A 27,367-nucleotide genomic window follows, 5' to 3' on the forward strand; every position below is an offset into this window, starting at 1 on the left:
ATGGTGGGGTGGGGGGATCAATAAAGACCTTAGATGTAAGAAAGCACAAATAACACAAAACTGAGAAAGGAAATCTGAAACCAGAAAACAGAAATATTATTCTGAATTTGACGCATTTAAATATAATATTGCATGTTTGACAGAGATAAGAAAAATGTTTCACAAACCCTGAATCATTAGCTGAAAGCTAATTATGACACAAAGTCTCTGCTGAAACAGTAGAACTATAAGATCTAAGATTGCAAAATCTCACCCCTGATAAGACTCTACTCAAAAGTAGCCCTATGCAAGAGAATATTGGCAATGAGACCTAGGTCAAGCTCCACAGATCACCAGACTGGATCTGGAAGAATCAGGATACTCACCTGAAAGTGACTTCTGGCACAAGGCACTTCACTCCATTGTGGAAAGGCCGGGTGAGAGAAATGGTCTGGCTGACCTGATCCACTGCTGATACTCTTCCCTGATAGACACCCAAGCTATCTCCACAGTTGATGGACACAATACTGCCCAGCCAATCCGCAGCCATGTTTCAGATGTGAGACCACCGTGGAAAGAAGGAACAATGTAGTGTACCTTGAGAAAAAGATAAATCTTTAATAAAATTCACCAAACATTATACCAGGTCTGTACCAGGTGTTCTTAATAATATATATTCTATCATATCCTTAATTGAGGTAATAAAGCATAAAAAATAAAGCTTTTTTTTTAGTAGGAGTAAGCATACTAATGAATAAGCAATACCATTATATACATAGATCTTAAAACTGCTTTAAAGCACATGCACTGGATATTTATCTGGACATCAAATCACAAAAACGATCACCTGTTTATAACATTTTATATATATATATATACATATATATATATTTTTTTTTTTTTTATTTATTTTTTTTTGCGGCGCAGGCCTCTCATTGTTTTGGCCTCTCCCGTTGCAGAGCACAGGCTCCGGATGCGCAGGCTCAGCGGCCATGGCTCACTGGGCCTAGCCGCTCCGTGGCATGTGGGATCTTCCTGGACCGGGGCACGAACCCGTGTCCCCTGCATCGGCAGGCGGACTCTCAACCACTGCGCCACCAGGGAAGCCCATATAACATTATATTTTAATATATCTGCCAGCAGAATGTTTTCAAAGAGAATAAATAAGAAATAATATATAAAAAAATAATGTTGGTAATGTCACAGTAGCTCATATCTGACTAACCCTCTTGCTGATGACAATGAAAAATTGTGGACAAAATTTTTTTTTTAAAAAGCTGACTGAAGGCATTAGAGAACACTACACCTAACTACAGAATAACATTCTTTTCAAGTTCACCAACACATGCTGGGCCTTAAACTAGTATCAATTCATTTCAAAGGACTGAAATCAGACAGAGTATGCTCTTTGTCCATAACAGAATTAAATTTGAAGTTGATAATAAGATATTTCAAATATCCCAAAATATCTGGAAATTAAGCAAGACATTTCTAAGTAACCTATGGGTCAAAGAAGAAATCAAAAGGGCAGCTAGAAAACAGTTCAAATTCGGGACTTCCCTGGCAGTCCAGTGGTTAAGACTCTGCGCTTCCACTGCAGGGGGCGTGGGTTCGATCCCTTGTTGGGGAACTAAGATCCTGTACGCCATGCCACGTGGCCAAAAAACAGAAAACAGTTCAAACTCAATGAAAATGAAAATATAACATATCAACATTTATGGGATGCACTTAAAATAGTGTTTGAAGGGAAATTTATATATTTATCTATTTCTAATATAAATGCTTATATTAGAAAAGATGAAAGGTTTAAAACCAATGATTGGGCTTCCCTGGTGGCGCAGTGGTTAAGAATCCGCCTGCCAATGAAGGGGACACGGGTTTGAGCCCTGGTCTGGGAAGATCCCACATGCCACAGAGCTACTGAGCCCATGCGCCACAACTACTGAGCCTGCGCTCTAGAGCCCATTAGCCACAACTACTGAAGCCCACGTGCCTAGAACCCATACTCCCCAACAAGAGAAGCCACCGCAGTGAGAAGCCTGTGCACCACAATGAAGAGTAGCCCCCGCTCGCTGCAACTGAGAAAGCCTGCGTGCAACAACAAAGACCCAACGTGGCCAAAAAAAAGAGAAAAGAAACAAAAGGGTTGCAACAGAAATGTCATAAAAAATTAAGGCAAGGGCTTCCCTGATGGCGCAGTGGTTGAGAGTCCGCCTGCCGATGCAGGGGACACGGGTTCGTGCCCCGGTCCGGGAAGATCCCACATGCCGTGGAGTGGCTGGGCCCATGAGCCATGGCCGCTGAGCCTGCGCGTCTGGAGCCTGTGCTCCGCAACGGAAGAGGTCACAACAGTGAGAGGCCCGCGTACCGCAAAAAAACAAAAAACAAAACAAACAAACAAAAAAAAACATTAAAAATTAAGGCAAAAACACAGAAAGAGATTTATTTAATTCATGTCCATACAGGGTACAACTCACAAACAATATATATTACTATAATTCTCCATAGAGGTAATTTTATTATATCAAAATATAATATAGACTATAAAACAAGTATATAAAATATTCAAGGGCTTCCTTGGTGGCGCAATGGTTGAGAGTCCGCCTGCCCATGCAGGGGACACGGGTTTGTGCCCCGATCCGGGAAGATCCCACATGCCGCGGAGCGGCTAGGCCCGTGGCCCATGGCCTCTGAGCCTGCGCGTCCGGAGCCTGTGCTCTGCAACGGGAGAGGCCACAGCAGCAAGAGGCCCGTGTACCGCAAAAAAAAAAAAAAAAAAAAAAAATGAAAAAATAGGGACTTCCCTGGTGGTGCAGTGGTTAAGAATCCACCTGCCAATGCAGGGGACACGGGTTCAATCCCTGGGCTGGGAAGATCCCACATGACACGGGGGAAGATCCCACAGCTGGCAGAGCAACTAAGCCCGTGCACCACAACTGCTACAGCCTGAGCTCTAGAGCCTGTGAGCCACAACTACTGAGCCCACACGCCACAACTACTGAAAGCTGTGAGCCCTAGAGCCCAGACGCTGCAACTACTGAGCCCACATGCCACAACTACTGAAGCCCGCATGCTACAACTACTGAGCTCACGCACCTAGAGCCCATGCTCCACAACAAGAGAAGCCACCACAACGAGAAGCTCACAGACTGCAACGAAGAGTAGCCCCCACTCGCCACAACTAGAGAAAGCCCTCACACAGCAAAGACCCAATGCAGCCAAAAAATTAAAAAAAAAAAATTCAAGAATAATTTTTTAAGTCAACAGAAGAGAATTAAGACAATCTTCTTTGATGACTCAAGCAGCAGAACATAAATATTTTTTAAAATAAAATAACATAGATACTTAGTTTAATAACTATATCAGGCTTCATATCCTCCAGTGAAAGAATACAATTATACCTTGCTTTTGTTGTTAAAACAAACGAACGGTGATGGAATAAATGGATATCCATCAGTAAAAAAATGAACACTGACCTAAATCTCATAATTTATATATACATTTACTCAAAATGGGTCATGGACTTAAATGTAAAATGTCAAACTATAAAACTTTTAGGAAAAGCATAAGAGAAGCCTTCAGGATCTAGGGTAAGGCAAAAAGTTCTTAGACTTGATCCATTAAAAGAGAAGCTGATCAGATGGACTTCTTGAAAATTAAAAACTTTTGCTCTGCAAGAGGATCCTTGTTAGGAGGATAAAAAAGACAAGTTACAGACTGGCAGAAAATATTTGCAAACTGCATTATCTGACAAGGACAAATGACTAGTATCTAGAATATATAAAGTACTCTCAGGACTTCCCTGGTGGTCCAGTGGCTAAGACTCTGTGTTCCCAATGCAGGGGGCCCGGGTTCGATCCCTAGTCAGGGAACTAGATCCCGCATGCCACAACTAAGAGTTCGCATGCTGCAACTAAAGATCCCTCATGCTGCAACTAAAGATCCCACACGCCACAACTAAAAATCCTGCATGCTGCAACTAAATATCCCGCGTGCTGCAACTAAAGATCCCGCATGCTGCAACAAAGATCCCGTGTGCCACAACTAAGACCGGGCACAACCAAATAAATAAATAAATAAACATTTTTAAAAAAAGAACTCTCAAAACTCAACGGTAAAAAAAACCCCAAACAATCCAATCCATAATGGGTAAAAGACATAAAATGACGTTTCAACAAAGAAGATATACGGATGGTAAATAAATACATGAAAAGATATCAACATCATTAACCATTAGGGAAATACAAACTAAAACCACAATGAGATATCACTACATATCCACCAGAATGGCTAAAATGAAACAGTAACAGTAACACCAAGTGCGAGCAAGGATGTGGAAAAACTGGTTTACTCATACACTCACACATTGCTGACAGGACTACTAAATGGTGCAGCCATTCTGGAAAACAATTTGGCAATTTATAAAAAATCTAAACATGCAACTCCTACGTGACCCAGCAACTGCACGACTGGTCATTTATCTCAGAGAAAGGAAGACTTAAGTTCACATGAAAACCTGTACATGAATGTTCCTATCAGGTTTACTCCTAATAGCCTCAAACTGGAACAGCCTAGATGACCTTCCATGTGTGAATAGTGAAACAAACTGTGGTATATTCATTACAGGGAGAAAAAGTGAAAAAAAAGCCAACCCCAAAAGATTACATCCTGTATGATTCCATTTGTGTAATATTCTTGAAAGAACAAACTATAGAAATGGAGAAGAGATTAGTGGTTCCCAGGGGTGAGGGAAGTGCTGGGAGGCAGGAAGAAAACAGGGATGACTATAAATGAGCAACATGAGGGATCCTTGTAGTAATGGAAACATTCTATATTTGACCATATCAATGTCAATATCCTGGTAGTGATATTGTACTATAGTTTTGCAAGACGTCACCAATGGGGAAAAACAGGTAGGGTATATGGAATTTCTATTATTTCTTACAAGTGCATATGAATCTACAGTTACCTCAAATAAAAAGGTCAATTTTTTTAAAAAATCAGCATCTTCTACCACATTAACAAAGTAAATGGGAAATCATGGATGGTCATGTCAATACATGTAGAAAGATAATCTGACAAAATTCAACATCCATCCATGATATAAAAAGGGGCAGTGGCATCTACAAAACAATTAAAGCTAACATCATACTAATGGTGAAACAATGAATTCTTTCCCCCGCAAGACTGGGACAAGGCAAGAATGTCCACTCTCGCCACTTCTGCTTCTTATTCAACACTATATTCAGGTCCTAGCCAGTGAAATAAAAAAAGAAAAAGAAACAAAAAGCATAAATATTGGAAAGGAAGATGTAAAGTTATCTTTATTTGTAAGCTGTATTATTGACTGTGCATGTAGAAAACCCTAAGTAATGTACCCCCCCAAAATCCTACTAGTATGACTTTAGCAAGATCACAGGATACATGCTCAATATAAAATAAACAACGGTATTTTATATAATAGCAACAAACAATTGAAAATGAAATTTTAAAATACTATTTATAATAGTATTAAAAACCAAAATACTTAGGAATAAATCTAATGAAAAATGGGCAGGACCTCTATGATAAAAACTGAAAGACTGCTGAGAAAAATTAAAAGAAGATCTAAATAAATGGAGAGATGTACCACATTCACAGACTGAAGAGCTTAAAGTTGTCAATTCTCCCCAAGTTGATCTGTGGATCAAATACGAATATTAATAAAAATCCCAGCTGGCCTTTTTGGAGAAACTGAAAAACTGGTCCTAAAATCTATATGGAAGTGCAAAATACTTAGAGTAGCCAAAATAATCATATAAAAGAAAAACAGAGGTAGTTGTTTTACACTATCTTCTTTCAAGTTTTACTATAAAGCTATAGAAAATCAGTGTGGTATTGGTGCGAGGATAGACAACTAGATCAACAGAACAGAGTCCAGAAACAGACCTACACACACATGGTCAACTGACTTCTGATCAAGGTACCAAGATAAATCAATGGAAAAATCGAAAAGTATTTTTCAGTAAACGGTGCTAGAACAACTGGATATGAGAAAAAAATAACGGTCTAGTCTTATCCCACATAGATACAAAAATATTAATTTGAAATAAACTATCTAAACATAAAAGCTAAAACTAAAGCTACTGGGAAAACAAAAAATAGAATATTTTAGTGACCTTAGGGCAGAGAAAGATTTCTTTAGCCAAAACACAAATAAGTACTAATCATAAAAGAAAAAATCTGATGAATTAGATTTCATCACAATTTTAAAGTCTTGCTCATCAAAAGTCATCATTAAAGAATACAAGTTGGAAGAGGTATAAAAAAGATGCAGGAGACCAGCTGGGAGGCAACTAGAGCAGCCCATTTAAGAGATGGTGGTAAGCTGGCATAGGCAGAAGCAATGAAGATGGAAAGATGATGACAGATTCAAAACCTATATAGGGGGCTTCCCTGGTGGCGCAGTGGTTGAGAGTCCACCTGCCGATGCGGGGGATACGGGTTCGTGCCCCGGTCTGGGAAGATCCCACATGCCACGGAGCGGCTGGGCCCATGAGCCATGGATGATGAGCCTGCGCATCCGGAGCCTTGCTCTGCAATGGGAGAGGCCACAACAGTGAGAGGCCCATGTACCGCAAAAAAATTAAAAAAAAAAAAAAAACCTATATAGGTGATGGTTTAAATTTGGTGATGATTTAATATAGTAGGTAACAGAAAGGGGGGGGAATCACCATTAAGAAAACAAAAGGTGAATGGAACACACATAATCCCACAGCCTTTATACACATACCATCATATTGTGTAACATCAGCAGCAGCTAGCATTTTTTGCACACTTACTATGTCTCAGGAACGAGCTAAAACTTTAGGGGCATTCTTTCCTTCAATCATCATGACAACACTACGAGGCAGCTACCTTACTATCCCATTTTACAGATGGGGAATTTACAACAGAGAGATTATAATGGATATTTTACATACTTGTAACCAGAGCATAAAGGCAGCTTCTTAGTACAATGGCATATTTTCCATGCTGTACATATTCCACTGCATTCACATATCACAGTTTTTTTCTCAATGGGCATTTAGATAATTTCATTTTTCACAATTATAGTTAGTGCAGCAATGATCAATTTCATTCAGTGCTTGTCTTAAATAATTTTCTCAGGATAGAGCCTCAGTCAGTCAAAAGGTAAAGCCACCTAGCTTTCGTTACAATACTCCAGAGCAGAAAACTCTTTTTTTCAAACCAAATTATTTTCCAATTTTTCCCAAACCAAATCATTCTCTGGATGGGTTAAGACAGTCATAAATTTAAAACAAAGGTACTGTAATAAAATCTTTAGGAAGGTATTCCATATAATCTAGCCCCATCTCAAAATCATTCCAATGAAGGCTACCTCCCTGGCAGCCAAGCATTTCAAGAAAACTCTCAAATTTATGATGGCAAAAAGATGTTTCTGCCCTCTTCTGTTACAATCACCCCAAAACAAGAAAAGAAAAAAAGAAAAGGTAAGTCACAGTCAAGGAGAACATATTCACAATAGATATATCTGATAAAGAACTTGTATCCAGAATATATAAGGAATGCTTACAAATCAGGAATAAAAAGGAAACACCACATTTTTTTAAAAGTAGGCAAAAGAAGTGATATGAATAGCCAATAAACATATGAAAAGCTGTTCAATTATCATTAATTATCAGAGAAATGTAAATTAAAATACAATGAGGGACTTCCCTGGTCCAGTGGTTAAGACTCCGTGTTCCCAATGCAGGGAACCTGGGTTCGATCCCTGGTCAGGAAACTAGATCTCCCGCACACCGCAACTAAAGATCCCGTAAGCCACAACTAAAGATCCCGCACGTGGCAATGAAGATCCCGCGTGCCACAACTAAGACCTGGTGCAGCCAAATAAATAAATATTAAACACACACACACACACACACACACACACACACACACACACACACACACACGACACACCCCAAACATCCATGATGGATGAATGGATAAACAAAACACGCTATACACGTAAAATGGAATATCATTCAGTCTTAAAAAGGAAGTTAGTTCTGATATATGTTACAACACAGATAAACCTTGAAGACATTATACTAAGTGAAATAAGACACAAAAGGACAAATCTTGTATGATTCCACTTATATGAAGAATTTAGAATAGTCAAACTCACAGAGACAGAAAGTAGAACAGTGTTTGCCAGGGGTTGGGGGAGCAGGAAACGGGGTGTTACTATTTAATGGGAACAGAGTTTCAGTTAGGTATGATGAAAAAGTTCTAGAGATAGATGATGGTGATGGTTGCATAACAATGTGAGTGCACCTAATGTCACTGAACTGTACACTTAAAAATGGTTAAAATGATAAATTTTATGTATACTTCACCACAATAAAAAAAAAATTAAATTGGGAAAAAACCAACAGAGGATACTACACCCACTAGTATGGATCAAAATTGAAAGCACCAAATGTGTATGACAATGTGAAGCAACTGGAACTCTCTGACATTGCTGATCATGTAAAATGATACAAGCACTTTGGAAAAGTTTGGCAGTTTTTTACAATATTAAACACACACCTATGATCCAAAACTTCATTGCTAGGATTTACACAGGAGAAATAAAAACATATATTCACAAAAAGACTTGTACACACATGTACAAAGTACATTATCACAATATCCGAAAACTGGAAACAAGGAGAAGAGAGGAAACAAATGATGGTGTAATTATACAACAGAACACTACTGGACAATAAAAAGGAACAAATTACTTATGCTACAACATAGATGATTTTCAAAAACTGAAAGAAGTCATACAGATACATTTATATGAGTCTATTTATAAGAATTTCTACAAGATGCACTACTTTATAGTGAGAAAAATCAAACGTGTTTGCCTATAGGGTGGAAAACTGACTAGAAAGAGGCACAGAGGCCTCTTTCTGTGCCTCCTGAAATGAAAATGTTCTATGTTTTTACTGATGCAGTAGTTACAAGGATGTACACATCTATCAAAACTCACTGAATTGGGCATTTAACGTCTGTGCATTTTTATTGTATGTAAACCATATCTCAATAAAAAAGGAGGAAAAGTATATGTAGCCAACATAAGCACTATATAATGCCACAGAATATTTAGCCATTCCTCCAATAAGATTAACTTCCTAGCAAGGTTTTCCATAAACGTGAAGATGAAAACTCACACACTGGACAGTTCCTACAAAGATGTCTGTCAGGCATCTCATAAATGCCCAAAATAGAATTTTTGATTTCTTTAGCCCCACACTCAACATCCCCCAATTTGTTCCTTCCCAAGCTTTTCCCATCTTAATAAATGGCACCAATATCCACTACACTGCTTAGGCAAAAAAAGAAAAAAAAAGAGTCAGAAGTCATCCTTGATTCCTTTCTTGTCCTTCATCCCATACTTTCAATTCATCAACAAATCCTATTGTCACCACCTCAAAGATAGGTATATTTCTTTCCAGCTCCACTACCAACTTCCTAGTCCAAGTCACCATCATCTCGTAATTACAGGAAACCTCTAACTAGTATCTCTGCTTCCACTTCTGCCCCTCCAATTCTTTCTCTACAAAGCAGCCAGAGCAAATTTTAAAATGTAAATCACTTGTCATGATTCTGCTTAATAACTTCCTTTCCATGGACTGTAGGCCCTACATGATCTGATTTCTGCTAACCTCTACAGACAGCTTCATCTCTCAACACTCCCTTCCCCCTGTTCTCCAGACACACTAACCTTCTTACTCTTCCTCAAACATATCAAGTTTGTTCCCTCCAAAACTTTGCACCAGGTATTCTCAGAACACTCTTGCCCCAGCTCTGTGAACAGCTAGTTCTATCTTTTCTTTCTGGTATCTGCTAAAATGTCACCACCCCAAAGAGGCCTCCCTGGCTATCCAATTTAATGCAGCTACTCCCCATCACTCTCCAACACTTTATTATGATTCCAAAATGACTCACCATATGAATTATCTTATTTGTTTATGTTGCATGTGTTACCCCACTAGAATGTAAGCTCCACCAGGGCAAGGGACCTTGTCTGTTTTGTTCTGCCTATCAATAAATATTAATCCAATCAATGAATGAATTAGATATAATAAATCTGACAGAGGTTAATCACTCAAAATCTAGAGTATCTAAATACTCTAGATTTAAATGCCTTGGCTCTCCTTGGAAATGGTTCTAAAAATACAATATCCCTAAGCATATCTTATGCAAAATCCTATGTAAGATATGAAATTTAACACTGCCCTACACACAGAAGGAAGTCAGCAAACAGCAGATGGGTATATAAACATAACATACAACACTAATATAAAATGAAACACTGGCTTAGTGTTTCCCATGAAAAATAGAAAAGAAATAGAATAGCATTTTAAACAGTTTTCAAATATTAATTTCAGAAATATACCTACATAAAACAGAGTCTAAAAAAGGAAAAATAGCTATATATATATATATATATTTATTTAAAGGAGCAAAAAAGGCACTCCTGTGGTTAAAAAAAAAAGTATGTCTCATTAGAAATACAAAAACCTAAAGACAAACTCAGGTAGTTCTCTAGTATTTAACTGAGCAAGTATCACAAAACTGTGCTGACAGAACAGAAAATAAAAGAAACAATGCATTAGCAGGCTCATCCATAAATTTTTTTTTACATTTTATTATAGAAAATTTCAAACATATCCAAACATAGACAGAACAGCATAATGATCCCCACATACCCATCACTGACTTGCAACAGCTATCAATATATCTCAAAGAATTTAAGAGATCAGGTGAACTTCTAATGCAACACAATTTCAACACTGATGATGGTAAAAGGCACATAAAACACGTTTTATGCTTATTTTCCCCTTCCTGATTGGCCTTTGTCTACTTAATGTCACAAAAGTATGGAGCTCCTTTCCTATCATTTATACTCCATCATAATCCTACTCTGATGCTTATTTTTATTTTTGCCTTTTTCTTTTTTTTGGCCGCACCTCACAGCATGCCAGATCTTAGTTCCCCCACCAGGGATCAAACCCGTGCCCGCTGCAGTGGAAGTGCGGATTCTTAACCACTGGACCGCCAGGGAAGTCCCTGATGCTTATTTTAGATAGATGCAGAATGAAGAGCTGTAATAAGAATTTTAGAAATACCAGAAATTAATCAGATGTGAAAAGACTTTTTACTTCTTCATTCAACATATATCTTCAAGACACTGATATTAAACATTCAAGTTTATATTATGTTAATAATAACTAAATAGAATTTTAATAGTTTTAAAGAAAATTCCTTTATTAAATGAAAACAGTAAATCTAAAACAAGTGGAGGGGCTTCCCTGGTGGCGCAGTGGTTGGGAATCCGCCTGCCAACACAGGGGACACAGGTTTGAGCCCTGGTCTGGGAAGATCCCACGTGCCACGGAGCTACTAGGCCCGTGCGCCACAACTACTGAGCTTGCATGCCTAGAGCCCATACTCCACAACGGGAGAGGCCACCGCAATGAGAAGCTCGCACACCGCAGCAAAGAGTGGCTCCTGCTTGCCACAGCTAGAGAAGGCCCGCATTCAGCAGTGAAGACCCAACACAGCCAAAAATTAATTGAATAAATAAACAAATAAATAAAACAAGTGGAATGCCAACATCTGGGTTTCTAATCAGATGAACACACTAAGCAAGGAGGCTTCATCAATTACAGGGCTAACACCTTCATGTCAAAAGAAGAGCTACCACTGAAGATGATCTAGGAGCTACAAACAGACCAATCTTTTTCTTTTTTTGGACACACTGCGTGGCTTGCGGATTTTTAGTGACCGGACCAGTGATCGAACCCTCGCCCTCAGCAGTTAAAGTGCAGAGTCCTAACCACTGGACCACCAGGGAATTCCCAAGCAGACCAATCTTAGTTTTTTATCTTCTACTTTTCTATCATGGTATTACACAGATAGTAAGTCTACATATTTTAAGTTTACAGCTCAATGAATTTTTATGTATTAATTTACCCAAATAACCACCACTCAATCAAGACACAATATTTTGAACACTCCAGAAGATTCCACTGTGTTCCCACAAAGGCAGCCATTATTCTGATATCTACCACAAAAGATTCATTTAGCCTGTTTTTGAACTTCATACAAATGGAATCATAAAGGTTCTCTTTTAAAGTGTCTGGATTCTTTTGCTCAATATTACATCTGTGAGATTCATCACCATGTAGTATTCTATTATATAACTATGCCTCAGTATATTTATCCATTCTACTGCTGATAGACAGTTGGATTATTTCCAGTTTGGGGGCCACTATGAACAAAAAATTAAACATTTTTGTATATGTCTTTGTGGTGGACAAATGTACCCATTTATGCTGGGCATACCACACACAGAAGTAGATATGGGATGATTTTGCTCAAATGCTATCAGGATTTCCAGACTACCTAATGCCACACTATGAGACTTTACTGAATCATTTCTCTTGTAAGAAGTCTTTAGATAATATAAGTCAGGTAGACCTAAACGGTCTTCCACCCATTATGCAACTGAGGTAGTTGCCAAAATGATTCAAAGACAACTTGCCAATAACAGACCTACAAACTTCCATCTCATCTGCCACATCACACACAACTCACAGCACTCAGATCCAAGAAGCAATCCCTTGGTCTGCTAAGGACAATTAAATCAACAGTTACGGATGAGTGGTTAGTTACGGATTTCTGAAAAACTAGGTATTTTTCCACACATCTATGTAGAAAGGTGTTTGTAGAATCAAAAGCTTGGGAATGGCAGAGATCTTAAAAGAAAACATCTAGTACAACCCTAGTACTAGGCCCCTATCTTCCACAAAAGGCAACATAGTGAAAAGGGCACGGACTTCTGAAGTCAGACATTACAGGCCAGAATTACAAGCAAATTATCCTCATCTGAGTCTCAATCGTCTCAACTATAAAATGGGAATTACAGTTGACCCTGAACAACATGGGCTTGAATAGCACAAGGCCACTTAAACGCCAATTTTCTTTACTAAATACTACAGTACTACACGATGGGCGGTTGGTTGAATCTAAGATGCAGAACCGCAGATACAGAAGAACCAGGTATATGGAGGGCCAACTATAGATTATACTCGAATTTTCAACTTTGCAGAGGGTTGGTGGCCCAATAGTTCAAGAGTCAACTGTATGCCAATTATACCACCACCTCACAGAACCATTGTGAAGATTAAATGAGATAATCTGTACAATTTCTACGATACAGCAAATTTTATTTCAAATGTCTGGTTTTTTTTGGGGGGGCGCAGCATGCAGCATCTTAGTTCCCTGACCAGGGATCAAACCTGTGCCCCCTGCAGTGGAAGCTTAGAGTCTTAACCACTGGACCACCAAGGGAAGTCCCTCAGATACCTCCTTTTCACAGAAAGAATACTGGCCAGATAGGGGATTCGAGTTATGGTCCTAGAAAATCATACTGTGAGGGCCCCTCCCATCACACCTGAACAAAACTACAAATTGGAATACACATATCCTTAGGGATACACAAAGATATGCAAGCAAGGGAATCCATTTCCACCTTACTGTTTCATAAACCTGATCTGCCTAGATAACTGGATTATCAAATAAGGTTTTCAGGCATAAAATTTATCATTTTAAAACAGGGGTCAGAAAACTACGGCCCACGTACCAAATCTGGCCCACTACCAATAAAGTTGTATTGGAACACAACCACGCACAGCTGTCTGCTTATGGTCTGTGGCTGTTTTTGCACTACAATGGGAGAACTTAGTAGTACTGACAGAGATCACATGGCCCACAAAGCCTACCACCAGGTCCTTTGCAGAAAAACTTTGCTGACTCCTGTTTTAGGATAAAATTCTGTGGGATAAATAGAATGGATACAAGTTCAAAAAGGAAAAGGAAAAATATGAAATGGACATTCCCAGAAGGATACAATTACCAAAACTGACTCAAAAAGTAATAGAAAATCCAGATAGACCTATACCAAGTAAAGACACTGATTTAGTAATTCCAAATCTTCCTACAAAGAAAAGCCCAGGCCCAGAGGACTTCACTGGTAAATTCTATAAAACACATAGAAAGAAATAATTAACAATTCTACATAAACTTTTAGAAAATAGAAGAAGAGGAACATTGCCCAACTCACTTTATGAGGGTAATTTTACTCTAATACTAAGGCCAGCCAAAGATATCATAAGAAAAGGAAACTTCAGACCAATATCCCTCATGAACATAGAGATGTTCACAAAAATTCTTCTTTTTTTTTTAACATCTTTATTGGGGTATAATTGCTTTACAATGGTGTGTTAGTTTCTGCTTTATAACAAAGTGAATCAGTTATACATATACATATGTTCCCATATCTTTTCCCTCTTGCATCTTCCTCCCTCCCACCCTCCCTATCCCACCCCTCCAGGCGGTCACAAAGCACCGAGCTGATATCCCTGTGCTATGCAACAAAAATTCTTAATACTAGCAAATTGAATTTAGCAACATATAAAAAGTATTATACACCACGACTCAATGGGATTCATTCCAGGAACACAAGATTGGCTTAACATCTGAAAATCAAGTAATGTAAGACACCATTTATACATATCCATATTCTAGAGGGCTTTTTTAATATAAAAAAAGGTTATCTGAGGACTTCCCTGGTGGTCCAGTGGTTAAGACTCCACGCTCCCAATGCACGGGGCCCGGGTTCGATCCCTGGTCAGGGAACTAGATCCCGCATGCCACAACCAAGAGCCCGCACACCACAACTAAAGATCATGCATGCCGCAATAAAGATCCTGCGTGCCGCAACTAAGACCCAGCACAGCCAAATAAATAAATATTTTAAAAAATAAATATATCTGTATATTTTAAAAACATCAACTTGCTATTACATTTAGAAACTTTTATTTATTTTTTAAAAGTCAATATTTACAACCTGTCAGAAATTACATCCTAGGGACTTCACTGGTGGCACAGTGGTTAAGAATCTGCCTGCCAACGCTGGGTTCGATCTCTGGTCCGGGAAGATCCCACATGCCACAGAGCACTAAGCCTGTACGCCACAACTAATGAGCCTGCACTCTAGAGCCTGCAAGCCACAACTACTGAGTCCATGTGTCATAACTACTGAAGCCCGCGTGCCTAGAGCCCATGCTCCACAATGAGAAGCCACCACAATGAGAAGCCCACACACCACAACGAAGAGTAGCCCCCACTCGCCACAACTAGAGAAAGCCCGTGCACAGCAACAAAGACCCAACGCAGCCATAAATAAATAAATTTTAAAAAGAAAAAAAAAGAATTTACATCCTAAACTATTTAAAATTAAATATTTAAACTACTTAAATTTCTGATGACCCTTCCATTTCATTAGACTGCACTGGGCAAATCTTGAGAATACCCAGATGATACTTTCTCTCTTCACTTCATAAAGGCAACAAATTGATAAGCACACTCTCTAGATAAGTCTTCAAATACACACTGTATAAAGAAAGTGACAGAGCCTCAACACTGATCACCAAAATCCCAGCTGTAAGTTGTGCCCACAAATCAAATCCCTACAGACATAGATGCTCAAAGTCATGATGTCATCTAATTTTACCACTATATGGCAAATCCCCCCCCATCTCACCCACCAGGTCATCGGAAAAGACTCAAACACCTTGCCAAAATTCTGACACATTATCACTATGGATACTGCCCTCCTTTGAGATACCGATATGAATGTCCTGTTCTGTTGTTCTGGTGAAAAACTCTAGTAACCCTGCTCCTCTGGTTGATAAGAAGAGAAAAATGACATATTTTCCACCTTGCATTACTTACAGAATCTCAAGAATCTTAATTAAACATTTTCTAGTCCAATGTTTTTCAAACTACAGGTCTTTAGAAGTCAGACCCATTACAGGTCAGAGTCAATTTAGCGAGTTGCAATCAACTTGTTTTTTCTTTTAATGAAATAGAAAATGTCAGAGGGCATCGTATACAGAAAGGGTAAACTTTTGTTTCCTGTGTGTGTACACACTCTGTGCATGCAGGGGTCACACAGGGTCAGCATGTAAAATACATTAACTGTGGGTCACAAGTTAAAAAGTTTGCGAGACACTCTGCTAGTCCCACAGCCCTGACCCCTCAAGAAAGCGCCACCAGAAACTTCTTAGCAATCAAAAAGGTTATGTTATTGGGTGGGGGGCGGGGGATGAACTGGGAGACTGGGATTGACATACATACACTAATATGTATAAAATAGATAACTAATAAGAACCTGGTGTATAAAATAAAATTCAGAAATTCAAAAAGAAAATCTTTTCGTTATGTTATTTGTAACCATCTCCGTTTTATACAGAGAAACCAAAATATAGGAATTCTGTGTTCAGTACCCTTTACCTGCCATTCATTAAAAAAAGCCTAGAATCCATCTGAGGTTTCCAGTTGAAACAGTGACCTGCTCAGGGACAGTCACTTACGTTTTGATGGGATTAAGACAGATCGCAGACTGAAATCAGTTTAGCCTGTGGCTAGGGAAGAGAACAAAAACCATTCTGGGTCTCGAGTTCCTCACCTGTAACCACAGGAGAGGACTGTTAAGACTCCTAGCTCCAGAATTGGGAGGTTTACTGACAACCACCTGGCCAAGCAGGTGAAGACTATGCCTCCCACACACCAAAACACTTGAACTTGAACCATTCAACAAGTCAATTACTGATCAAGTCAACTAATATCGCACAAAGACTACCGATAATAAGCAGCTAAGACTTACACGAACTGCAGTAAACAATCAAGGGGAAGTCCCCAGGATTCAGCAGAAGCTGCACCCTAGCAGGTATCATTATTTCTCAGCCACCCTTCCCTCTCAGAGTCCAGTTCACCTCTGTCCTCCAGCTATCAGTCATGGATGTGGCACTCGCGCTCTTCCCTGCCACCGTACTTCATTGTGCAAAAGGAAACTGAAGCAGGGAGCAATGAGTGGGCGGGCTGCAGGAACCATCAGCAAGGCTAAACTAAGAGGATAGGCGGCTAATGCCTCACACCTCCCACAGTTCCTCTACTATTTAAAATCCCGCTCCCCTCGGCCTCCCACCTCAAACCATACCCCGGAGGCAAGCCTTAGTAATGGGGCCCCTGCGCACCCGAAGCGGCCCCCAGCTCGTGCCCGCCTCTAAAAAGGTCTGCAAGGCCTGGAACCACGAAGCCTAAAAGCAAACCCTCCTGGCAACCCCGGAAGCCCCCTCCCACGAGCGCCCACTAGTCACCCGCCTGCCCCTCGCTCCCACCTCCACGCCGCCGGGCCTGCGCCTCCTGCGCACACCACACCAACACGGCCCTGAAACCCCGCAGGACCGAGAGACCACGGGGCTTCTCCACATCCACCCCGACAGCCGCGGCCGCCGCCGGAAGCGCCCGCGACCACACGCCGCCGCCATGAGGTCACTTCCGGCGCGACGCCTCGGAAACCAGAGGGCCGGCCGCTGAGGGGCGGGACGCCCGAGAAATTTGAGAGTTTGGGAAGAGCACTACTAGGGTCAACTCTATGGCCTTCCAGAACCGCACCTGCTCTCCATTTTGCATTCCCCGCCTTCTTATATCGGGGGGAGTCTGGGTTCGAGCTGGAGTCCTGTCCCCCGTCCTCGGCTCAGATTCCTGGGGAGCTCCCCTCTCTCGCGTAGTCTTGATAAAAAGCTCTGGCTTTCCCTCTAGTCCCTCTTGGGCTAATAGCCGAACCAGAGCGGAAGACTTAAGCGTGAAGGGCGCCTGGTCACGTGGCCCCCATCCTTGATCAGTTGCAGCTGTGGGGTGCAATTAGTAGGCCCCCGTGATGGATTAAAGGAAACAAAAAATTCCCTTCGTGGTTGGTCTTCAAAGTTTATCAGCTTCAGCTCTCGTTTTTGGCCTAGTGTCAGCCAGTCTGAGCTTGGCTGCATTCCACCACCCCCACCCCCAGTACTCCGTACACAGGAAAGTGCCACTCTCCTTACCGTGGCATTTTAGAGTCTTGGTAGTCTTGATTTTGAAAAGAGCAGGCGTTTAGGGCCAAGACAGTGTAATGAGGAATTTTGGAGTTTGAGTTTGCAAGGTTATCTTGAAGCAAGTTGCAAGGTTATCTTGAAGCCTGACACCTGGTTTAGGAACCACGGCTTCGTCAGGCAGCATAGAGTAAGGCCGTGGTTCCAAATCTGGCTCTGCAAAATCAGTTTAAGAACTTTAAAATTTTTTTCTCTTTTCAGGAACTCTCCCTTCCCTTCCTCCATCAGTAGAGATTCCATTTTAGTAGGTGGGTGGGGGGGGAGGGCGTGGCATCTATTATTTTAAAGCTTCCTTACAGTCAATTCTTAGCACACCCCAGGTTTGGGAACCACTGGTGTGTCAGACTCAAGAGTTGAATCCTTGCTCTACCTTTTCTTTTTAGTTATTATTATTTTACAAACGAGCTGTGCAACTCTGGAGATAACAGCTAACAAATTTGTTGTGAACTTAAATGAGATAATGTGCACCTGAGCATGATTGGTAGGCCAAAAAAGGTGGTTAATTCTCTTATTGCCTCCCTTTGGTTCTATGGTTCTATAGTCCACTCCAAATGATTTTTTAAACTCACAGGAGAGATTGGAGATCTTCAAGATGGCAGAGGAGTAAGACGTGGAGATGACCTTCCTCCCCACAAATACATAAGAAATATACCTAAATGTGGAACAACTCCTACAGAACACCTACTAAACGCTGGTGGAAGACCTCAGACTTCCCAAAAGATATATATTTTTTTCCTTTTTCTGAGTGTGTATGTGTATGCTTCTCTGTGTGATTTTGTCTGTATAGCTTTGCTTTTACCGTATGTCCTAGGGTTCTTTTTTTTTTTAGTACAGTTTTTAGCGCTTGTTATTGTAAGGAACGGCACCAAGAAACGGAGGAGAGCTTAAACAAGCTTTATTTGGGAACGCTCCCAGGCGAGGTTCACTGGTCCGAGAAAAAGGGGCCAGAGAAGTCGCGCCTGGGTGTGGGCGCGAACAAAATTTATAGGGGAAGAAGGGAAAGGGGTGTGGTGAATCCGGGAGGGCGCAGGTTATTCCTTATTTGGTGGTCTCTTTGGGTATCGTGGCAATATCCGGTGCCGACTGCATCAGTCTTGGGACCGTTAGTCCCGCCCCTCGAAAGGCGGGAAGGCTGGGCCGGGTGGAAAGTCTCCAGGTCAGTTTCTGGAACTGGGTGGTCCGGAAAGTTTCGGTCTGATGCAACCTGTGTATCTGATTGCGTTCCCCTGCCTCGGGCCAGTTGGCCTTACAGTTATCATTGGTGGATTTGTTTGGTTGCCCTCTTCTTTTTTTTTATTACTTTTTAATTTTTAATAATTTTTTATTTTAATAACTATATTTTCTTTTTCTGTCTTTCTTTCTTTTTTTCTCCCTTTTCTTGTGAGCCATGTGGCTGACAAGGTCTTGGTGCTCTGGCCGGGTGTCAGGCCTGTGCCTCTGAGGTGGGAGAGCCAAGTTCAGGACATTGGTCCACCAGAGACCTCCTGGCTCCAAGTAATATCAAAAGGCAAAAGCTCTCCCAGAGATCACCATCTCAACGCTAAGACCCAGCTCCACTCAAGGACCAGCAAGCTACAGTGCTGGACACCTTATGCCAGACAACTAGAAAGACAGGAACACAACCCCACCCATTAGCAGAGAGGTTGCCTAAAATCATAATAAGGTCACAGACACCCCAAAACTCACCACCGGACGCAGTCCTGCTGACCAGAAAGACAAGATCCAGCCTCATCCATCAGAACACAGGCACTAGTTCCCTCCACCAGGAAGCCTACACAACCCACTGAACCAACCTTAGCCACTGGGTGCAGACACCAAAAACAACAGGAACTACGAACCTGCAGCCTGCAAAAAGGAGACCCCCAAACACAGTAAGTTAAGCAAAATGAGAAGACAGAGAAACACACAGCAGATGAAGGAACAAGGTAAAAATCCACCAGACCAAACAAATGAAGAGTAAATAGGCACTCTACCTGAAAAAGAATTCAGAGTAATGATAGTCAAGATGATCCAAAATCTTGGGAATAGAATGGGGAAAATTCAAGAAACGTTTAACAAGGACCTAGAAGAACCAAAGAGCAAACAAACAATGATGAACAACACAGTAAATGAAATTAAAAGTTCTCTAGAAGGAATCAATAGCAGAATAACCGAGGCAGAAGAACGGATAAGTGACCTGGAAGATAAAATAGTGGAAATAACTACTGCAGAGCAGAATAAAGAAAAAAGAATGAAAAGAATTGAGGACAGTCTCAGAGACATCTGGAACAACATTAAAAGCACCAACATTCGAATTATAGGGATCCCAGAAGAAAAGCAGAAAAAGAAAGGGACTGAGAAAATATTTGAAGAGATTATAGTTGAAAACTTTGCTAATATGGGAAAGGAAATAGTCAATCAAGTCCAGGAAGTGCAGAGAGTCCCATACAGGATAAATCCAAGGAGAAACATGGCAAGACATATTAATCAAACTATCAAAAATTAAATACAAGCAGCAAGGAAAAAACAACAAGTAACACACAAGGGGCTCCCCATTAGGTTAATAGCTGATCTTTCAGCAGGAACTCTACAAGCCAGAAGGGAGCGGCAGGACATATTTAAAGTGATGAAAGGGACAAACCTACAACCAACATTACTCTGCCCAGCAAGGATCTCATTCAGATTCAACGGAGAAATTAAAACCTTTACAGACAAGCAAAAGCTAAGAGAATTCAGCACCACCAAACCAGCTTTACAACAAATGCTAAAGGAACTTCTCTAGGCAGGAAACACAAAGGAAGGAAAAGACCTACAATAACAAACCCAAAACAATTAAGAAAATGGTAATAGGAAATACATATTGATAATTAACTTAAATGTAAATGGATTAAATGCTCCAACCAAAAGACATAGACTGGCTAATGGATACAAAAATAAGACCCGTATATATGCTGTCTACAAGAGACCCACTTCAGACCTAGGGACACATGCAGACTGAAAGTGAGGGTATGGAAAAAGATATTCCATGCAAATGGAAATCAAAAGAAAGCTGGAGTAGCAATTCTCATATCAGACAAAATAGACTTTAAAATAGAGACTATTGCAAGAGACAAAGAAGGACACTACATAATGATCCAAGAAGACGATATAACAATTGTAAATATGCACCCAACATAGGAGCACCTCAATACATAAGGCAAATGCTCACAACCATAAAAGGGGAAATTGACAGTAACACAATCATAGTAGGGGACTTTAACACCCCACTCTCACCAACGGACAGATCAACCAAAATGAAAATAAATAAGGAAACACAAGCTTTAAATGACACATTAAACAAGATGGACTTAATTGATATTTAAAGGACATTCCATCCAAAAACAACAGAATACACTTTCTTCTCAAGTGCTCATGGAACATTCTCCAGTATAGATCATATTTGGGTCACAAATCAAGCCTTGGTAAATTTAAGAAAATTGAAATCGTATCAAGTATCTTTTCGAACAACAACGCTATGAGACTAAATATCAATTACAGAAAAAAATCTGTAAAAAATACAAACACATGGAGGCTAAACAATACACTACTAAATAACCAAGAGGTCACTGAAGAAATCAAAGAGGAAATTTAAAAATACCTAGAAACAAATGACAATGAAAAGACGACAAACCAAAACCTATGGGATGCAGCAAAAACAGTTCTAAGAGGGAAGTTTATAGCAATACAATCCTACCTCAAGAAACATCTCAGATAAATAACCTAAAGCAATTACACCTAAAGCAATTAGAGAAAGAACAAAAAAACTCCAAAGTTAGCAGAAGGAAAGAAATCATAAAGATCAGTTCAGAAATAAATGAAAAAGAAATGAAGGAAACAATAGCAAAGATCAATAAAACTAAAAGCTGGTTCTTTGAGAAGATAAACAAAGTTGATAAACCATTAGCCAGACTCATTATGAAAAAAATGGAGAAGACTCAAATCAATAGAATTAGAAATGAAAAAGGAGAAGTAACAACTGACACTGCAGAAATATAAAGGATCATGAGAGATTACTAAAAGCAACTACATGCCAATAAAATGGACAACCTGGAAGAAATGGACAAATTCTTAGAAAAGCACAACCTTCTGAGACTGAACCAGGAAGGAATAAAAAATATAAACAGACCAATCACAAGCACTGAAATTGAGACTGTGATTAAAAATCTTCCAACAAACAAAAACCCAGGACCGGATGGCTTCACAGGCGAATTCTATCAAACATTTAGAGAAGACCTAACACCTATCCTTCTCAAACTCTTCCAAAATATAGCAGAGGGAGGAACACTCCCAAATTCATTCTACGAGGCCACCATCACCCTGATACCAAAACCAGACAAAAATGTCACAAAGAAAGAAAACTACAGACCAATATCACTTATGAACATAGATGCAAAAATCCTCAACAAAATACTAACAAACAGAATCCAACAACACATTAAAAGGATCAGATAACATGAACAAGTGGGGTTTATCCCAGGAATGCAAGGATTCTTCAATATACGCAAATCAATCAATGTGATAAACCATATTAACAAACTGAAGGAGAAAAACCATATGATCATCTCAATAGATGCAGAAAAAGCTTTTGACAAAATTCAACACCCATTTATGATAAAAACCCTCCAGAAAGTAGGCATAGAGGGAACTTACCTCAACATAATAAAGGCCATATATGACAAACCCACAGCCAACCTTGTTCTCAATGGTGAAAAACTGAAACCATTTCCTCTAAGATCAGGAACAAGACAAGGTTGTCCACTATCACCACAATTATTCAACATAGTTTTGGAGGTTTTAGCCACAGCAATCAGAGAAGAAAAAGAAATAAGAGGAATCCAAATCAGAAAAGAATAAGTAAAGTTGTCACTGTTTGCAGATGACATGATACTATACATAGAGAATCCTAAAAATGCCACCAGAAAACTACTAGAGCTAATCAATGAATTTGGTAAAGTTACAGGATACAAAATTAATGCACAGAAATCTCTTGCATTCCCATACACTAATGATGAAAAACCTGAAAGAGAAATTAAGGAAACACTCCCATTTACCACTGCAAGAAAAAGAATTAAATACCTAGGAATAAACCTACATAGGGAGACAAAAGACCTGTATGCAGAAAACTATAAGACATTGATGAAAGAAATTAATGATGATACCAACAGATGGAGAGATATACCATGTTCTTGGATTGGAAGAATCAATATTGTGAAAATGACTATACTACCCAAAGCAATGTACAGATTCAATGCAATCCCTATCAAATTACCAATGGCATTTTTTATGAAACTAGAACAAATAATCATAAAATTTGTATGGAGACAAAAAAGACACTGAATAGCCAAAGCAGTCTTGAGGGGAAAAAACGGAGCTGGAAGAATTAGACTCCCTGACTTCAGAGTATTCTATAAAGCTACAGTAATCAAGACTGGTACTGGCACAAAAACAGAAACATAGATCAATGGAACAGGATAGAAAGCCCAGAGATAAACCCACGCACCTACGGTCAACTGACCTATGACAAAGGAGGCAAGGATATACAATGGAGAAAAGACAGTCTCTTCAACAAGTGATGCTGGGAAAACTGGCCAGCTACATGTAAAAGAATGAAATTAGAACACTCCCTAACACCATACACAAAAATAAACTCAAAGTGGATTAGAGACCTAAATGTAAGACCGGACACTATAAAACTCTTAGAGGAAAACATAGGAAGAACACTCTTTGACATAAATCACAGCAAGATCTTTTTTGATCCACCTCCTAGAGTGATGGAAATAAAAACAAAAATAGACAAATGGGACCTATTGAAACTTCAAAGCTTTTGCACAGCAAAGGAAACCATAAACAAGATGAAGAGACAATCCTCAGAATGGGAGAAAATATTTGCAAACGAATCAATGGACAAAGGATTAATCTCCAAAATATATAAACAGCTCATGCAGCTCAATATTAAAGAAACAAACAACCCAATCCAAAAATGGGCAGAAGACCTAAATAGACATTTCTCCAAAGAAGACATACAGATGGCCAAGAAGCACATGAAAAGCTGCTTCAACATCACTAATTATTAGAGAAATGCAAATCAAAACTACAATGAGGTATCACCTCACACCAGTTAGAATGGGCATTATCAGAAAATCTAGAAACAACAAATGCTGGAGAGGGTGTGGAGAAAACGGAACCCTCTTGCACTGTTGGTGGGAATGTAAATTGATAGAGCCACTATGGAGAACAGTATGGAGGTTCCTTAAAAAACGAAAACTAGAATTACCATATCCAGCAATCCCACTACTGGGCATATACCCAGAGAAAACCATAATTCAAAAAGACACATGCACCCCAATATTCATTGCAGCATTATTTACAACAGCCAGGTCATGGAAGCAACCTAAATGCCCATCGACAGATGAATGGATAAAGAAAATGTGGTACATATATATAATGGAATATTAGCTATAGAAAGGAAGGAAATTGAGTCATTTGTTGAGGCGTGGATGGGTCTAGAGACTGTCATACAGAGTGAGATAAGTCAGAAAGAGAAAAACAAATATCGTATATTAACGCATGTATGTGGAACCTAGAAAAATGGTACAGATGAACCGGTTTGCAGGGCAGAAGTTGAGACACAGATATAGAGAACAAACGTATGGACACCAAGGGGGGAAAGCCGCGTGGGGTGGGGATGGATGGTGGTGTGATGAATTGGGTGATTGGGATTGACATGTATACACTGATGTGTAGAAAATTGATGACTAATAAGAACCTGCTGTATAAAAAAAATTTTAAAAAAATAACGAAATTAGGTACTTCATGTCCCATTGTATGGGTGAGGGCTTAGCAAATTAATGGTGGATTCAACACTGGGACTCAGGTCTCCATTACTTATATGTAGAGAGAACATATGTCCCAGTTTTCCTAAAACAGTCCCAGTTCACACCTGTTACTCATAGTAATTATTATCACCTGCTTTTATTTATTTTTAATTTTTCTTTTATGTGATCTCAAAGGTTTACGTGTCTTAAACTCTTACATGTCATTCTATGAGAGGTAACGTACATGAAAGCAGGTCCCAGACTATAAAATGCTAAACCAAGGTCAGGATTAAAAATAGTAATAACCTTGGATTAGGCAAGAGTTTCTTAAATATGACACGAAAAACACGAGCAACAGAAGAAAAAATAAATTGTTCTTCGTCAAAATGAAAAATCTGGGGCCTTCAAAGGACATATCAAGAAAGTAAAAAGATGACCCATAGAATGGGAGAAAATATTTGCAAATCATATATCTGATAAGGATCTAGTATCCAGAATAAAGAACTCACACCTCAACAACAAGAAGATGAACAACTGAATTTAAAAATGGGCAAAGTACTTGATAGACACCATCAATTTTATCATGGAAGTTAATGGGGAAATGGATTTATCTCATAGAACCTTGCCTTGCTATCAAACTTGTTGCAGTTTTCTCATCCCATTAAACAAGAAGTTTCCAAAGAAACGAACCCAGATTTGTCAAGGGATAGCTTTGCATTTTTGACTGAAATCATCTGAGAATTGCCTTCCCTTTGTATCTCATTTTGGTGAAATCAACTTAGGCATGAAACCGTAGTCTGTGCAGTAAGCAGGGCTCCTGAATCACTGCAGATGAGGTTGGACTTGAAGGGTCATCCCAAGGAGTCTGTGGTCCACCCAGCCACAGCAACAAACCTCTCTCCCTCAATGCAATGTCCTCTCTTCTCTTATACCTCTCCCCCCACACCCTGTAATCTTTACCACGTCCTTGGTTTTCTCTTTCAAGCTTCTTTCCCAGTGTCTAAACTAGAGAGAATTATCTTAATTTTTAAAATGGGGCAGGAATAGATATTGAGCAAAGAACAAAGGGCACCTAGAACTGTGCTGGGTAATAGGGGAGGGTGTGTTGCCTGTCTGAAAAGATGTCCAAGGAGAGAACAGACGACAACTGTCACTGGCGTGGCAATAGACTTGCCTCAGGTGTGAGGCCTCTCCCAGCTCCAGCCGCTCAGCCTTGGTGTCCTCCCTCTCCTTCCCCTCGGATACTCAGAGAGAAACCGGTTCAGCAACAATTAGGCTTTTCAGATGCTGCCTCTGAGTTGCCACTTCTTACTCCAGTCCTGGGACTTTAGTTTCAGGAATGTCAGCGTCACAACTCTCAGGTTCCCAGGCAAGCCTTAAGGGTTGCGTGCAGACACAGAAGCTCCTGATTTTCCTCAGCTGGACCGGAGAGGTGATCTCACTGTGCAGACACATAGGTGGACCAAACAGAAGCCCCGATGTTGGTGGGGAGAGGATTGGATGGGAAAGCCTCCTAGCTCACCATGGCTAATAGCCCAGAGCCTGGGCTCCCTTCCAGGTGCAGTGTGCTCCTGGGGACTTAGAAGCTAGGAGTCCTCCCCAAGCATATCTCAAGGGTCAGACTACTGTGCAAAATGTTTAGGAGTTCAGGACACTTGTGCATGTTCCCCACGGCCCAATTAAGTGAATACTGCAAGCTGGATCTCTCCTTGCTCCCTTGCTCTCCTCCTACACTACCACTCACCTTAGAGCCACATCCTGACATATCTGATGTTCCCCCTGCAAGAGAAGCGCTGAGGGCTTTCCTAGTGGCGCAGTGGTTAAGAATCCGACTGCCAATGCAGGGGACGCAGGTTTGAGCCCTAGTCTGGGAAGATCCCACATGCCGCGGAGCAACTAAGCCCGTGACCCACAACTACTGAGGCTGCGTGCCACAACTACTGAAACCCACGCGCCTAGAGCCCGTGCTCCGCAACAAGAGAAGCCACCGCAATGAGAAGCCCGCGACCACAACAAAGAGTAGCTCCCGCTCGCCACAACTAGAGAAGGCCGTGCGCAGCAATGAAGACCTAATGCAGCCAAAAATAAAAACAAATAAATAAATAAATTTATTTTTTAAAGAAAGAGAAGTGCTGGGAAAAGTGGGAAGTAAATGAATAATTTCACATACAGTGTAAAAACATTTAAACAAAGTGATAAACCCAAGAATGCTTTGGGCTGTTTTGCAAGTGTGCATTTTCTTCTTCTCCTTCTTCTTCCTCTTCTTCCTCTTCTTCTTCTTCTCCTCCTCCTTCTCCTTCTCCTCCTCCTCCTTCTTCTTCCTCTTCTCCTTCTCCTTCTTCTCCTTCTCCTTCTCCTTCTCCTTCTCCTTCTTCTTCTTCTTCTTCTTCTTCTTCTTCTTCTTAATAGATTCAGAGTACTCTATGGAGGACCCACTAAGAGATGTTCAGGAAAAATCCCAACAGGTAAACATATCTTTATTTACTAATCATCAGATCCTTTGGAAAGATCAGACAGAGG

The 27,367-nt window shown here is 40.2% G+C and overlaps 1 protein-coding gene across 3 annotated transcripts in view; it reads right to left on the reverse strand.

Moving 5' to 3' along the window:
- Positions 1-17,744, reverse strand: part of EDC3 (enhancer of mRNA decapping 3) — a 52,215-nt gene extending 34,471 nt beyond the window's left edge. The window contains exons 1-3 of one of the 3 annotated variants that reach the window (XM_027123610.1): positions 17,265-17,388; positions 16,458-16,552; positions 366-576 (exon numbers count right to left, since the gene is read on the reverse strand). In XM_027123610.1, the coding sequence (XP_026979411.1) occupies positions 366-529 (164 nt within the window). In that variant the 5' untranslated portion in view covers positions 530-576; positions 16,458-16,552; positions 17,265-17,388. Of the gene's footprint in view, positions 1-365; positions 577-16,457; positions 16,553-17,264; positions 17,394-17,541 lie in introns of those variants that run through there. The other 2 variants (XM_027123611.1, XM_027123609.1) reach the window with 2 other exon arrangements.
- Between the last annotated feature and the right edge of the window lie 9,623 nt (positions 17,745-27,367).

The sequence above is a fragment of the Aethalodelphis obliquidens genome, unplaced genomic scaffold, assembly GCF_003676395.1.
Source record: "Aethalodelphis obliquidens isolate GAN/ISIS:26980383/991018 unplaced genomic scaffold, ASM367639v1 scaffold26, whole genome shotgun sequence".
NCBI classification, from domain to species: Eukaryota; Metazoa; Chordata; class Mammalia; order Artiodactyla; family Delphinidae; genus Aethalodelphis; species Aethalodelphis obliquidens.